The 15,505-nt window shown below is 52.0% G+C and overlaps 2 protein-coding genes across 6 annotated transcripts in view; both read left to right on the top strand.

Annotated features, from left to right (window-relative positions):
* The first annotated feature begins 3,776 nt into the window (after nucleotides 1–3,776).
* Nucleotides 3,777–15,505, top strand: part of LOC144951730 (cingulin-like protein 1) — a 116,836-nt gene continuing 105,107 nt past the window's right edge. For 2 of the 5 annotated variants that reach the window (XM_078882102.1, XM_078882069.1), the window contains exon 1: nucleotides 4,252–4,321. The gene's annotated coding sequence lies outside the window, so the exon portion shown is untranslated. Of the gene's footprint in view, nucleotides 3,874–4,119; nucleotides 4,204–4,251; nucleotides 4,322–15,505 lie in introns of those variants that run through there. The other 3 variants (XM_078882076.1, XM_078882083.1, XM_078882093.1) reach the window with 3 other exon arrangements.
* Nucleotides 8,397–14,555, top strand: LOC144948013 (uncharacterized). The gene is made up of 2 exons (XM_078877444.1): nucleotides 8,397–9,671; nucleotides 13,486–14,555. The coding sequence occupies exons 1-2, from the start codon at nucleotides 8,397–8,399 to the stop codon at nucleotides 13,498–13,500; spliced, it is 1,290 nt and encodes a 429-aa protein (XP_078733570.1). The 3' UTR covers nucleotides 13,501–14,555.

The raw sequence follows: 15,505 nt of genomic DNA, 5'->3' as shown, positions 1-15,505 counted from the left end.
GGGTATTACCTTGTTATCTCGGCATCTCTTGAGGAAGGGCAGCGTCTCGAGAAGCTGTGACTTCTTGTCTCGTTGTCTGTTAAAAACTCTAACAGATAGGTGGAATTCCTCCCCGTAGAGGGCATTAATTCTAGATTTGAAGCTTTCGTGACTGCAATGATTCATATTCTTAGGTTTTTTCGGTAAAGTCACGTAGGTAAAACATTAAAATTAATAAAAGTAAAATAAAATAAAAATCACGACGTTTCGGAGGCAACACAAGCTTCCGTCTTCAGGTGGAACCGCCACAGCCACGACAGCTGTATCAAGTAAATGAGAGATTGCAGGAGCTACCACTCCGTTTATATAATGGTTGGAGAGGGGGGGAAGGGCCAGGTACAGCACACTGTACTTAAGATGGTGAGCCTTTGTTATGGAGAGGTACGGTTTGTGACTCAACCTGTGACAAGGAGAAAACAACTGAACATGGTAAACCTGTAATAGTTGTCTGTCAAATAAGATTGGCCAAATAAGTGTAGTTAAATCTTTTTTGCATGGTTAATCACATCTTTCCAATGATTACTCAGTTTGTAACCATCATCACGGTTGAAATTATGTCTGTGTTATAATTTCAACTGTGATGATGGTTACAAACTGAGTAATCATTGGAAAGATGTGATTAACCATACAAAAAAGATTTAACTACACTTATTTGGCCAATCTTATTTGACAGACAACCATTACAGGTTTACCATGTTCAGTTGTTTTCTCCTTGTCACAGGTTGAGTCACAAACCGTACCTCTCCATAACAAAGGCTCACCCTCTTAAGTACAGTGTGCTGTACTTGGCCCCCCTCTCCAACCATTAAATAAACGGAGTGGTAGCTCCTGCAATCTCTCATTTACTTGATACAGCTGTCGTGGCTGTGGCGGTTCCACCTGAAGACGGAAGCTTGTGTTGCCTCCGAAACGTCGTGATTTTTATTTTATTTTACTTTTATTAATTTTAATGTTTTACCTACGTGACTTTACCGAAAAAACCTAAGAATATGAATCCTTGCAGTCACGAAAGCTTCAAATCTAGAATATGTTAGCGCTTCTTGCCATGTTGCTCTCTGGGACTTGGCGTACGTGGGCCACGACCCACAGCCACGAACGCCCTGAACCATCCGATCGCTGTTTAAATCGGCTCTAGGTCAGTGTTCTTCATTGCAAGGCCCGCGGGCCACTGTCGACCCCTGGTGGCCTTTAGCGCATCCCCTGACATGCGGTCCCCGACAATAAACAACATCCAGAATAGGTTTTTTGGGTTAGATCGCGTAAATATATAAACGTGTCATTAAACCCGCCACCACGCGACAGCCAACCAGTAAGGATTGTCACGTAAACAGAACATGCCAATTCGTCACTAGTACAGCTCACCGGTGTGTTGGAGAGCCAAGCCACAACATTTACAATCTCAGTACGACGTTTCGCCAGTAATTAAAACTAGCTTCATCAGCCAACAGCCAGATTTGCGGAGAAGCGAAATCCTACGTGTTAAATACATGTAAACACAACCCAACAAGCTGTCAAACCCAATGGTTTCAAATGTGTGGCTGGCCATCACGCTGATGTCTTATTGGCGAAAGTGCCCCCTCCCTCCATTCCAAAAGAAGTGAAGAACCCTGCCGCAGGTCAACCTGCTTCCACCCAGTTTTAACCCCAACGTGATGGTGCCATGGCCCACTCCAAAATCACCAATTGGCCCGTACCCAATTACCTCTCACCCCTGCAGTTATTGTTGTTGCGAGCCGCTTTCGCGAGCTCATCCCGAATTGACTGTAACTTTGGAGCTCTCCAGAACACTTTCCTTTTCCCAAGCCACTTGAGTTAGACTCCTAGCACAGGTTGACCCCTGACCCAGCTCATTGTCTCGCCACATGTGGCGCACGGTATTCATGATCCATTACGCCAGGGCATTGCACAATTGCTCAATAATAGACTCGGGACATCAATGTCTTCTTCTGTCCATACGTCCTCCATACATTTCGTCCGCACACAAAAGCCCCTTTTGAGAACTGCCAACGGTGCTCTCGTGGGCTATTCTCAGCTAGGGCAACAGAAGACCCAAGAGCTAGAGGCTTGCATCAAGTGGAGGACTCTAGCATTAGTTACCTACACTTGAACACGGGCTACACCCAGGGCCGGATTAAGGCGTGGGGGCTTTAGGGGCTGCAGCCCAGGGGCCTCCGCCAGCTGGAGGGGCCTCCGGAGATGAAGTGAAAAGTTATTTCATTTGTGAGTGCTGAATTTTATTTGTTGTTAGCCTTGTAAAAATAATTAAAAATTTCTTTAACTTTGTTTTCCTTTTGAAAATATTACTGGGGGTCTGTCTCACAGTACCTGTAGCCCAGGGGCCTACAAAATGTTAATCCGGCCCTGGTCACAGTGGTCACTGCAAGAGGACTTTTGGCCCGTGGATTCGTTTCCCATCTGACTCTACTCCCCCACCATTCCGCCACCGCCTCCGGCCATCATACTCTCTCCCTGTCTCGTCTCTCGATCTTTTTCTCCCACTCATGCTTTCCACGCTCCCCCCGCTTCCGAGATCGCAATTAGGGATCGCAAAGACGGATGTGCACCCCACTTCTTTTGTATCTTAATAAAGGCGTGGAAAATGTATATACAGTAAAAAAAAGAACACTAAACTTCGGGAAAAACGTTTACAAAGAACCAAATCAATGGATCATTGTACAACGTTAATTACTGAGCTCGCTATTTGAACGTTATGACGGTACCCCGGCTCTCGCATAATGTCCGTGATGCAGTAATTTTTAGTCTAATCTTGATTTGAAGCTTTCGTAACTGCAGGAATCCATACTCTCTGCTTCTTTCGGTAAAGTCACGTAGGTATAAAATAAAAATAAATCACGACGTTTCGATTGCAACACAAGCAACCATCATCAGGTGGGGAAAACCACAGCAAGAAACATATTTTAGTCTGTTGATGGTCGGCGATGCGGCAATCGACTCATCTCGACGAGCTGTTACACGATGCACTATTCAAAGTAGATTTTTTAAAAAACGTATTTGCTATGCTAATGTTTGGCGTTTCGACATCGCGGAGGAGCACTGATTTCGGATTGATTGGTACCCCAGTCTCGGAGTTAAGTAACACCCCTGGAAGTGTCCCAGAAAGAAAATATTTAATTGCCTCGGCCATTCTTCTGTTGCGTGTAGTCACTTTAAGATGTTTCATGTTTTTGTTTTGTTGCGGTTGCACGCGAGTCAAGAGCCACATGGCTCACGGGGTTATACCTAATACATTAAACTGAATATTTTTTAATTTGGTATACCAGGGTATATCGCCATAGGGATCATTTAATAAAAAAATTAAGTTTGTCAGGAAATAAAAACAATTGAAGCAAAATAACAATAACAACGGTGAATACCATATACCGTTTTTTTTAAAGCAGACTATATCAATTATCGTGGATATTATTTAAAAGAAACAGGAATATCACTGCAGTGACGTCACGCATGTTGCACGTAACACGCGAGTGACGTCACTTCGCGCGTGTGCACCACCGACCTGAGGCCGACGTCACCCAGGTCGGTGTATACACACGTAGTGACGTCACCCAGGTCGGTGGTGCACACACGGAGTGACGTCACCCAGGTCGGTGTACACACGCGCGGAGTGACGTCACCCAGGTCGGTGGTGCTTACACGGAGTGACGTCACTCAGGTCGGTGTACACACGCGCGGAGTGACGTCACCCAGGTCGGTGTACACACGCGTGGAGTGACGTCAACTCCGCCCCGTGCTCTCGGTGAGCGCCGCGGGTGTCGTCGGCTCGATCCTGAGGGCGCTCACGGCGCTCGCAGCCTCAACACCACCACCACTCACACGGTGAGTGCGACTCACCACCTCCTCACCACCACACACACTCACTCAGCCTCCTCACCACCATCACTCACACGCGGTGAGGGCGACTCAGCCTCCTCACCACCACCACTCACACGTGGTGAGTGCGACTCAGCCTCCTCACCACCACCACTCAAGTGGTGAGGGCGACTCAGCCTCACCACCACCACTCACACGCGGTGAGTGCGACTCAGCCTCCTCACCACCACCACTCACACGTGGTGAGGGCGACTTCGCAAGCTGCTAACCACCTCCTCACCACCACCACTCACGCGGCGAGGGCGACTTCGCAGGCTGCTCACCGCTTGGTTCGCGGTGAGGGCGACTCGCTCCGTGCTCTCCTCCCTCTGCCTCACAGCGGCGCCGCGTGCGAGGGGAGCGCGCAGCGAACGCCGGGGTCAGAGCCGCGGGTGACGCCGAGAAACGTGCTGAGGTCCACCACCACCAACCACCACTACCACCACCACGACAATCACTACCACTACCATCACCACTACCACCACCACCATCACCAACAACCATCACCACCACCACGACTATCACCACTACCATCACGACTATCACCACTACCATCACCACTACCATCACCACTACCATCACCACCAACATCACCACCAACATCACCACCATCACCACCAACCACCACCAGCACGACAATCACCACCACAACCATCACCACAACCACCATCACCACCACATCCATCATCACCATCACCACCACATCCATCATCACCGTCACCACCACGACTATCACCACCAACCACCATCATTACCACCAACATCGCTTCCATCGCCACCAACCACACGAATCACCACCGTCACTAATACCATCATCACCACCACAACCATCAACCAAACCACAACCATCAACCAAACCACCATCATCAACCAAACCACAACCATCATCAACCAAACCACCACCATCACCAACCAAACCACCACCATCAACCAAACCACAACCATCACCAACCAAACCACAACCATCATCAACCAAACCAAAACCATCATCAACCAAACCACCACCATCACTAACCAAACCATCACCAACCAAACCACCATCAACCAAACCACAACCATCATCAACCAAACCACCACCATCACCAACCAAACCACCACCATCATCAACCAAACCACAACCACCATCAACCAAATCACCATCATCAACCAAACCACCACCATCACCAACCAAACCACCACCATCACCAACCAAACCACCACCATCATCAACCAAACCACAAACATCATCAACCAAACCACCACCATCACCAACCAAACCACCACCATCACCAACCAAACCACCACCATCATCAACCAAACCACAAACATCATCAACCAAACCACCACCATCACCAACCAAACCACCACCATCACCAACCAAACCACCACCATCACCAATCAAACCACCACCATCACCAACCAAACCACCACCATCATCAACCAAACCACAACCATCACCAACCAAACCACACCACCATCACCAACCAAACCACCACCATCATCAACCAAACCACCACCATCATCAACCAAACCACCACCATCACCAAACCAAACCATCACCAACCAAACCACCACCATCACCAACCAAACCACCACCATCACCAACCAAACCACCACCATCATCAACCAAACCACCACCATCACCAACCAAACCACCACCATCATCAACCAAACCACCACCATCATCAACCAAACCACCACCATCACCAAACCACCACCATCACCAACCAAACCACCACCATCACCAACCAAACCACCACCATCACCAACCAAACCACCACCAACCAAACCACCACCATCATCAACCAAACCACCACCATCAACCAAACCACCACCATCAACCAAACCACAACCACCATCAACCAAACCACCATCATCAACCAAACCACAACCACCATCATTGACCTCGTGCTCGGCAATCACTGTGATAAGTTTTCAATGTAATACTGCAGCTATTGTGGTTGTTTAAGCCTCGTACAAGCGACTGCATCAATTCGTAAATGCAAAGCAGTGAACTGCTGCTGCTGCTGCTACTGCCAGAGACGATGTCCTTGCGACTTGGTTATTGACGTTTCAGAGATCAGTGTCCAGGCTGTAGTCTCCCTCTCAAGGAGTTGTAATGTTTTTAATATCAGCGTCAACTCTTTGGTTCTTTCGGTTAAGTCACGTAATAGAGTACGACGTTTCGATTGCAACACAAGCAACCGTCATCAGGTAGAGAGACAAACACAGATACGGAGACGCACAGACAGACACACAAGCAGAGACACACAACACAGAGACACGCAGAGTGTGTCTGTGTTGTATGTCTCTCTCTGTGTGTCTGTGTTGTGTGTCTCTCTCTGCTTGTGTGTCTATGTTGTGTGTCTGTGTTGTCTTTCTCTGCTTGTGTGTCTCTCTCTGTGTGTCTCTGTGTTGTGTGTCTCTCTATGTGTCTCTGTGTTGTCTCTCTCTGCTTGTGTGTCTGTCTGTGTGTCTATGTTGTGTGTCTCTGCTTGTGTGTCTCTCTGTGTGTCTCTGTGTGTCTGTGTTCTGTCTCTCAAATTTAGTTCTACCTGATGACGGTTGCTTGTGTTGCAATCGAAACGTCGTATTTTATTACTTAATGTATTTTATTTCTACGTGACTTTACCGAAAGAACCAAAGAGTAATTCCTGCAGTCACGAAATCCTTAAATCAGCGTCAACGTCGCGCTTTTCAGAGATTGGAGAGTGCACGCGGGGGGGGGGAGAATCTTAAGTTTTCGTGACTGCAGAGATCCATACTCTTTGGCTCTTTTGGTAAAGTCACGTAGGTAGAAAATAAATCAAATTAAATCACGACGTTTCGGGCGCAACACAATCGTCCGTCATCAGGTGGGACAACCACAGCAAGAAACAATTGCTTGTGTTGTGCCCGAAACGTCGTGATTTATTCTATTTTCTACCTACGTGACTTTACCGAAAGAACCAAAGAGTATTGTAGATCTTACACGCCGAGACTTTGAGTGGTGAGAGAGAGAGGAAGATCTAAAAATACTCGAGGCACGGGAGAGGGCGATATCCGTGAATTGTCCTTCGTAGAGAGGAGAATGGAGAGGAGGTGGAGAAGGCCCCACGCGTGTCCAGTCGCAGTGGGAGCAGCCCTCACCACCTGGGGGTCCTTGCAGCTCATACGAGCCACGTGGCCCTGTCTGTGTGTGCTCCTCTGTTGCTCCTCAGTGTCCTGCTCCTCAGCGTGCGCTTTAATGCACTCGGCGTGCTTCTCATCTCCAACACGGACACTGATCACGTTCCAATTCGGGCTCCCGTCAGAGCCTCGCATTATACTGGCCTGGACTTTTGCAGCTGCTTTAGACTAATTTCAGGGTGCTGATTCCAAATTTTATCTCAGATTTGCTCTATTACATCTCATTTTTATGCTATCGGTATACCCCATTTTCATTGATTTTACCCGAAATTAACTCTGTCACTTATGATTGCAAGTTGTTGCGAGTCAGCGACTGCTTTAGTGTTAAAATATGGTGCTGTATTTTTAGGATAGTGTGTTTATAATATAATTTTATGTAGATATCCACATTTATTTAATATTTTTCTTCTGCAGTTTTTATTGAAAATGCAATATTTGATATCTCAAAAACCTGTGATAGACAAAAACTGATGCCAGATTTGGAATCAGCACCCCAAAATTACCTTAAAACCGTTGGAATACCTTATGCCAGAAAAAGTGTGTTGACCAGTGTTATCCGCCATGCAGCAGAAAGCCACGGCTCCTATCGGCCCTTAATTACCCCCCTTGTGGCCTTCCTCACTTTGTTCCTTGTGATAACAGGCACCAGATACCAGCGACGTGATCCTGGAAGAGCTGATTTAACCACTCTGCAATTGCGGCTGTTAACATACAATCTTGTGTTGTGGTGCAATTGTGGGAGTGTAGGGCTGTTACAGAGAGCCCGTTATGCATGGCAGCCTATGGTAAACAAACACAGTAGGCGGGGCTACATGTGTGCACGAGCAGGTGCCCTCTGCGACGTCCGCGCCAGACACCCTGGGGGGTCGATTCGGTCATTATGATCCCCCGGGGCCCCACCCCTCAGGGAGGGGTTGGGTATAAAAGGGGAATGTATCGAGGGGCTCGGGAGTGTTGTGTTAGCTAAGAAGAGGAGACGGAAGACGTCCTAGATAGAGCCCTGGTCTCCCCCTGGCACGCCGTCCTTATCAGGACCGCGCAGGCTCGAGCCAGTGGCGTGGTACCAGAGCCAGAGCCAGTGCTGGTCTGGACTCTGGGTACCGGGCCCGACTGACCAGTGTCGGGCCAAGATAGCCTCCCCTAGCCCATTAGAGGAGGACTCAGAGGCAGGCTAGGGTTAGCCTAGAGGTGTGTCCTCAGATAGACGGGTGAGGGGGCCGATACCCCCTCAGTGTGTATGTCACAACGTGTGGTGTTAAATAAACAAGTGTGCCTCCAACTCCGGTGTGGACGAGTCATAAGCGTTACTACATCTGGCGTCAGAAGTGAAACAAAGTACGAACATGGATACACGCCGGACGACTCGAGTCGGAGTACCAGGAGCGGAGGACACCGCTGCAGTTGGAGAGCCCGAGACGGCTGAAGATGCCATCGAGCAGCCGGGGCTGGGTGCATCCACGCCACAGCAGCTGGAGGAAGGGGAGCCGTCGACGGAGGGGCTGAGGCAGGCGCACGCGAAGCTGGCCGAGCTGCTGTACGCCGCAGCCGCCATGCTCGATAACATCACACGGCTGGGGGCTGCGGGACCGCCACGGGGCGACAGCAGCCAACGACCACAGCGCCTTCCCGCCATTTCAACGGAGCAACATTTTGAAACTCCCGCCATCGCCGCAGCTGCTGTTGAGGGCGTGGCCGCTCTAAGCATCGCGTCCAACGGCGGGAGTACAGTACCTGCCGCGTCACCACGGGTGCGACCGGCGATGCCATCGCTGCTTCGGGCCGACGCTGAGTCGAGTGAGGGAGACGAGGGAGCGCGATCGTCCTCTGCAGCCGCTGCCTTACATCAGCGACTGCCGCCACTCAAAGAATTTGTGGGCGAGGAGGGCGACTGGGGCGGCTTCCAGCGGCGCTTCCTCGCTCACCAGGAGATGGCACAGTGGACAGACGCCGAGGCTCTCCGAGCACTGCCAGCACTCCTCGACAGCGACGCCCTCGCCACACTAACATCGGCAACGAAGGAGAGGCGTTCCACGCTGCGGGAGGCGATGCAAGTGCTGTCCGCTGTGTATGGGCCACCATCGGACTGTCGTCAACTCTTTTACGATCGCCAGCGGGGGACGAAGGAGTCGCCCCTGGCGTACCGTACAAGCCTCCTGGCGCTGGCAAAGGAAGCCTTTCCACGAATGGACGACGAGGGGATCGACGCCATGGTGACAGAAAAGATACTTTTGCTGGCGGACGACTTAGACATCGTCATTGTCGCACAGGACGATGCAGAAATGTGCTCCCTCCAAGCGGCCCGTCTCCTCCACGCAAACCTGTCCTCTCAACGACGGAAGGCCAGCAAGGCGGCGAGTGGGCGCGCCGTCGCTGCGGCCACCCTCCCGGCGGAAGAGGTTTGCGCCATCAACCATCGACGGCAGCACGGAGCGGGAGCGCGGGGGGACCGGGCCGGTTCAAGCCATCTACAACGTCCATCGTCGCCACCAGCGCTTCCACGCTGCTACAACTGCGGCATCCGGGGCCACGTCGCCTCGGGGTGCCGCTCTCCTCGGCAGCGCGGGACGACACCTCAACGGGACGCCGGCCCTCGTCACAAGCTCCACCATCATAATCCGGCGAGTCGCGGCACCCCTCACGTTTGGCCCACGCACACGCCCGTCGCACACTTAAACACCGCAGCGAAGGGGGGGCCAATATCGCGTACCATGGCACCAACACGCACCGCTCTGGGTACTCACATTGAACCCAGCCAGTGGTCCGTGTTGGCCCATCGGGTTGTAGCCGCGTCGTCGGGGTCGTCGGCCGTTGTGGGTCACATCGATGGGGTGGAGGTTCGCATCTTGGTCGATACAGGAGCATCGGCGACCATTATTTCGGAGTTGATTTATAACATTCTCCCTGCCCAGAGCCGTCCTTTGATGCCTGTTAATGTGCCATTCTTTGCTGCTAACGGGGGTTCACTTGGCATCATCGGACAAATTCGAGCCCAAATTTGTGTCGGGGATATTAAATTATCTGGGCCGATTTTTGTTTCCTCCTCGCTGGCGGTTCCGTGCCTGCTGGGGACGGATTTCCTGGCCAAAATGCCGATTAGGATATTAATCGACCAGGGATGCATTGAGCTCCCATCGGGCCGACGCATGGCGTTTTTGCCATCCCCCGCTACGAGCCGGACGGCGTTCGCGACGGTGCCGGCGTTTGTAGATAGAACGGTGCGCGTTCCTCCGGGGGCGCAAATGTTAATTCCTTTGAGACTTCGGCGGCCCTTCGCTAAGGGCATTGGGGCTCAAGGGGTTTTGCTGGGACCGTCTAGGGCCGGGGTCAGTGGACCTAATTTACTCCCGGCCCAGACCATAGTGAGAGGGGATGGAGAACCCTTCATCGCGGTCCTCAATGTGGGCTCGCAGACGGTGGTGGTCCCACAGGGGACCGTGCTTGCTCACGCAACGCCGGTGCCCTGTGAGGAACCCGTCGCGAGTCATGTCGGCGCTGCCCCTGCACCGCGACCACATTCAGACAGCGATGAAGGGTGGCTCGAGGCGCTTTGCGCGGGATCGACGGACCTGTCAAATTTAGAGCGTCAACGTCTTAAGACACTACTGAGGGAATTTTCCGACGTTTTCAGTCGGGATAAATACGATTTGGGCTGCACTCATCTGCTGCGTCACCATATTGATACGGGTGACAGCGCGCCAATACGCCAAAATCCTTTTCGGTTGAGTCCCGCCGAAAAGGACCATGTCAAATCGGCTGTTGATGACATGCTAGCCGCCGACATAATTTCTCCCTCCAACAGCCCTTGGGGAGCGCCGATCGTCCTGGTTAAGAAGCAGGACGGTTCGTTGCGGTTTTGCGTTGACTTTCGGCGCCTTAATAAAATTACGGTTGCCGACGCATACCCGCTCCCACGGATGGACGAATCGCTTGACGCCTTGGCGGGAGCGCGATTCTTCTCCACATTGGACTTACTTTCGGGATTCTGGCAGCTTCCTCTGGACGATGATTCAAAGCCTAAAACTGCTTTCCGTACTCCGCACGGCCTGTTTCAATTCAACCGGTTGCCGATGGGCTTACACTCAGCGCCGGCAACTTTCCAGCGGTTGATGGAATTGGTTTTGGCTGGATTGCAATGGGAGTCGTGCCTGATTTATTTGGATGACGTCATTGTCTTTGGCAAAACTTTTGAGGAACATCTCCAGAGGTTGCGGGCGGTTTTCCTAAAGATGCGGGCTGCTAATTTGAAATTTAAGCCCCAAAAATGCCATTTGTTACGCGAGTCGGTGCGTTATTTGGGGCACATCGTGGGGCGCTCAGGTATTTCTACCGATCCCGCCAAAACGCAGTGTGTAAGCTCCTGGCCGACTCCCACCTCAGTGGGAGAGGTTAGGAGTTTTATTGGGTTTGCGTCGTATTATAGACGCTTCGTCGCTAATTTTGCGACTATCGCCAAACCCCTACATGCTTTAACATCTAAAGGGGTTCGGTTTTGCTGGGGTCAGGAGGAGGAGGCTGCTTTTTGCTCCCTTCGGGATGCTTTGGTAAACGCTCCTCCCCTGATTTACCCTGATTTTTCAAAACCGTTCTTGCTCGACACCGATGCGAGCAACACGGGTATTGGGGGCGTGCTCTCCCAGGTGGTTGACGGCGTGGAACATGTGGTTGCGTACGGCAGTCGGGTGTTGTCTCCAGCGGAGCAACGGTATTGTGTCACCCGTAGGGAACTGTTGGCAATTGTCCATTTCGTCCAACAGTATCGCCCATATCTGTACGGTCGGCATTTCACCGTCCGCACAGATCATGCGGCACTGCAGTACGCCCTGAGGGTTCAACAGCCATCGGGACAATTGTCCCGATGGTTGGAGGTCCTCCAGGATTACGATTTCCAAACCACATACCGTAAGGGCGTTCGCCACACCAACGCGGACGCTCTGTCACGCTTGCCAACCACCTCCGAGTGTGCATGCCTCCTGGGGTCTGGACGTTGCAGGCCTCCAGGGGACACATCGGTACCTGTCTTGGCGGCCGCCAACGACGACGATGCAATGGTTCCTAATTCGATCGAACAACAGGGCAAAGATTCCCTGTTGGGGTTGCCCGTCATTGAATGGGGGCGCCTCCAGATGGAGGATGTCTCCCTCCTCGGGTGGCGACGTCGCGTTGGCGGTGCGGCGGGGGGAAAAAGAGGTGGTTCCGACGCATGGGAAATGTGCCAAGGTCTGCTAATGCATTGGGACGGGAAGTCACGTCGACATCGGCTGGTTGTCCCTACTGGGTTGCGGGGTAGGGTGGTATGGGCCGCTCATGAGCGCCTCCTACACCTGGGGACCCAAAAGACTCTCGCCTTGCTGCAACTTGATTTTTACTGGCCTGGCATGACGAGGGATGTGGGGGATTTGTTGGGATCGTGCCCTCAATGTGCACAACGCAAACCGCCGGCACGGGAGTCTAACCCGCCCTTGCAATCGATCAAAGTGTCCAGGATAAACGAGCTGGTCGCTCTGGACATTTTGGGACCATTCCCCGCCACCCCCAGAGGGAATAGATATTTGTTGACGGGTGTCGAGTATTTTACACGCTGGCCTATGGCCTGGCCTTTGGCCAACCAGTCGGCAGCAGCCATCGTGGAGGCCTTTGTTCAGGGTTATGTCCTGGACAAAGGTGCTCCGGAGAGGCTGCTGACCGACCAGGGCAGAAATTTTTCCGGTAAACTACTCAGACAAGTCTGCGATCTCCTGGGCACAAAGAAAATTCGGACCTCCCCATATCACCCACAAACTGACGGGATGGTCGAACGTTTGCATCGCACCATCTCGTCCATGTTATCACAACAAGTTTCGGACTCGCAAACGGATTGGGACCTACAAATTCAGGGGGTCTTGGCGGCGTACCGGATGGCACCCCATGCGGCTACGGGGTTTTCTCCCTTTTACCTCATGTACGGCCGAGAACCAGACCCGCCTGTTCGTGCCCAGTTGCGGATCCCCGTGCCGCAGGGAAAAACTAATCTGGCTGACCACGTTAAATTTAATCTGGACAAATTGACCGAGGCACGGGATGCTGCAATGCAAAACTCTGACCTCCGTCAGAAGGCAAATGAGCGCCTCAGATTGAGTCGAGCGCACACGCTGCAGTGGAAGCCGGGGGACAAGGCATGGTTGCACTGCCCCCAGGTGCCACTGGCAACCTCCTCTAAACTTGTGCGGCCGTGGCGGGGCCCTGTGGAAGTGGTGGAGGTGTTACGTCCGCAGTGCGTGCGCATCAAGTGGGGGAAGCGGCGATGGTTCGTGCACCCCTCCAGATTAAAACCCTTCGCTGCGGTACACAACCCCACTTCACACGCGCGTGGCCAAACGTGTGGGGGGTCGGCCGACTTGCTGGGTCCGTCTCTGTCGCTCTCACCTAATGCCTTGCCGGCTGTGCCACCTTCAGGGGCATCAGGAGTGACGGGCTCACGCCCGATCACCCCTCCTGCGGATACCGAGGGTCACGCGGAGTCAGAGGAATGCTCACCTCAAGACGGACAGTCGCCACCTGATGGTCCGCCACGCGGGGTTACCCCGTGTGAGGGGCCCGCTGCAAGGACGCGCGCTAAAATGCGCAAACTGTTGTGAGGCCGGAAAATGTGTACATAGCTGTTGTGTTTATTGGCTGTTGTGTGGATGGTGTGTTTCCCGCTCCTCGGATGTACATATGTTGGGTTCACCGTTTGTTGTGTGTGCGGGGTGGGTTCCCTGCTGGTTGTATATAAGCTGTTTTTTTTACGGAATTCGTATTTATTCGGGGGGGTGCGACGGGTTGTTTCTCATCTTGTTGTTGTGTCTTGTTCTGGTTCCTGTTATGGTTCAAAAATAGTGAGGCACACGTCAGGGGGTGAAGGCACCTTTATTGTAAAATTTTGTATGTTGGCAGCCGGGACGGCTGCATGCTATGTGGGGGGGAGTGATGTAGGGCTGTTACAGAGAGCCCGTTATGCATGGCAGCCTATGGTAAACAAACACAGTAGGCGGGGCTACATGTGTGCACGAGCAGGTGCCCTCTGCGACGTCCGCGCCAGACACCCTGGGGGGTCGATTCGGTCATTATGATCCCCCGGGGCCCCACCCCTCAGGGAGGGGTTGGGTATAAAAGGGGAATGTATCGAGGGGCTCGGGAGTGTTGTGTTAGCTAAGAAGAGGAGACGGAAGACGTCCTAGATAGAGCCCTGGTCTCCCCCTGGCACGCCGTCCTTATCAGGACCGCGCAGGCTCGAGCCAGTGGCGTGGTACCAGAGCCAGAGCCAGTGCTGGTCTGGACTCTGGGTACCGGGCCCGACTGACCAGTGTCGGGCCAAGATAGCCTCCCCTAGCCCATTAGAGGAGGACTCAGAGGCAGGCTAGGGTTAGCCTAGAGGTGTGTCCTCAGATAGACGGGTGAGGGGGCCGATACCCCCTCAGTGTGTATGTCACAACGTGTGGTGTTAAATAAACAAGTGTGCCTCCAACTCCGGTGTGGACGAGTCATAAGCGTTACTACAGGAGTATGCCTTTTTTCCATGGAGATAATGGTTCTTTTTGTTAAATATTTCCAACGCTGTTGGGAAATATCCTGCTCACTTGTTGCAATGCGATGGTGATGAGGGACGTTAAACTCTTATCGGTAAGCTCATTGTCACTGTATAACTCGGTTATTGGTTTCCGAAGTCATCAAGTCGATAATCTAATCCCGTGCAAGTTACAAAAATGAATGCACTAATTGGCAGGGCTTTCAAAGCGTTCCAACACAGGCGCACGTCCACGTTTGAGGCTTTCCAATGCAATTTTTAGACATTGCGGTCACTTTAATCGTCCGCCATGATCAATCCACTACTGGATGAAGGGCACCATCATCGCACGATCCTGCAATGTGAAGTTCCCACCGAGCGCCCGCGCTCCATCTCCTAGGTGCGCGTTCTCTTGTGCACCATCCCTCCTGTGGCCGACACTCTCAAACCACGTGCCACTGGTCCTGCTCGCTACGTCTCCTGCCCGAGACCACTTTATTACCGCTTGCAATGGTATCATTCACCTGCGTATATTCTTGAACCCATGCGGTGTTTTTTGCTTGGATGCATCTGCACGCGTTTTTAAAGTCATCATCGTCTCTGTTAATGTCTGATTCATAGCAGGAAACAAACCGAAGTTATTTAGCACAATGGCACGTTGCTTTTACGCGGTGGCAAGATATTTTCTCCCTCGCATGGTGTTCTGCCCGTGGTAGCGTGGATTTTTCTCCAGGTCCTCCGGTTTTTCCCTCCACATTTAGAAACACGCATTTAGAGTGTTTGGCTGCTGTACATTTCCACACAATAAGCCACTTCGTTGAGGAATTTTTTGTGGCGAGGTCGCTACTGAAAAATAGCTAACGGCTCAATGGATTTTGCCTGGTAAATAATATAGTTTAGTTTACATTTGTTTCGCCAAGGCAATGAAAC

Source organism: Lampetra fluviatilis, chromosome 3, assembly GCF_964198595.1.
Source record: "Lampetra fluviatilis chromosome 3, kcLamFluv1.1, whole genome shotgun sequence".
NCBI classification, from domain to species: Eukaryota; Metazoa; Chordata; class Hyperoartia; order Petromyzontiformes; family Petromyzontidae; genus Lampetra; species Lampetra fluviatilis.
Note: the sequence above shows the minus strand (reverse complement) of the source record. Positions and strands in the feature narration are given on the sequence as shown.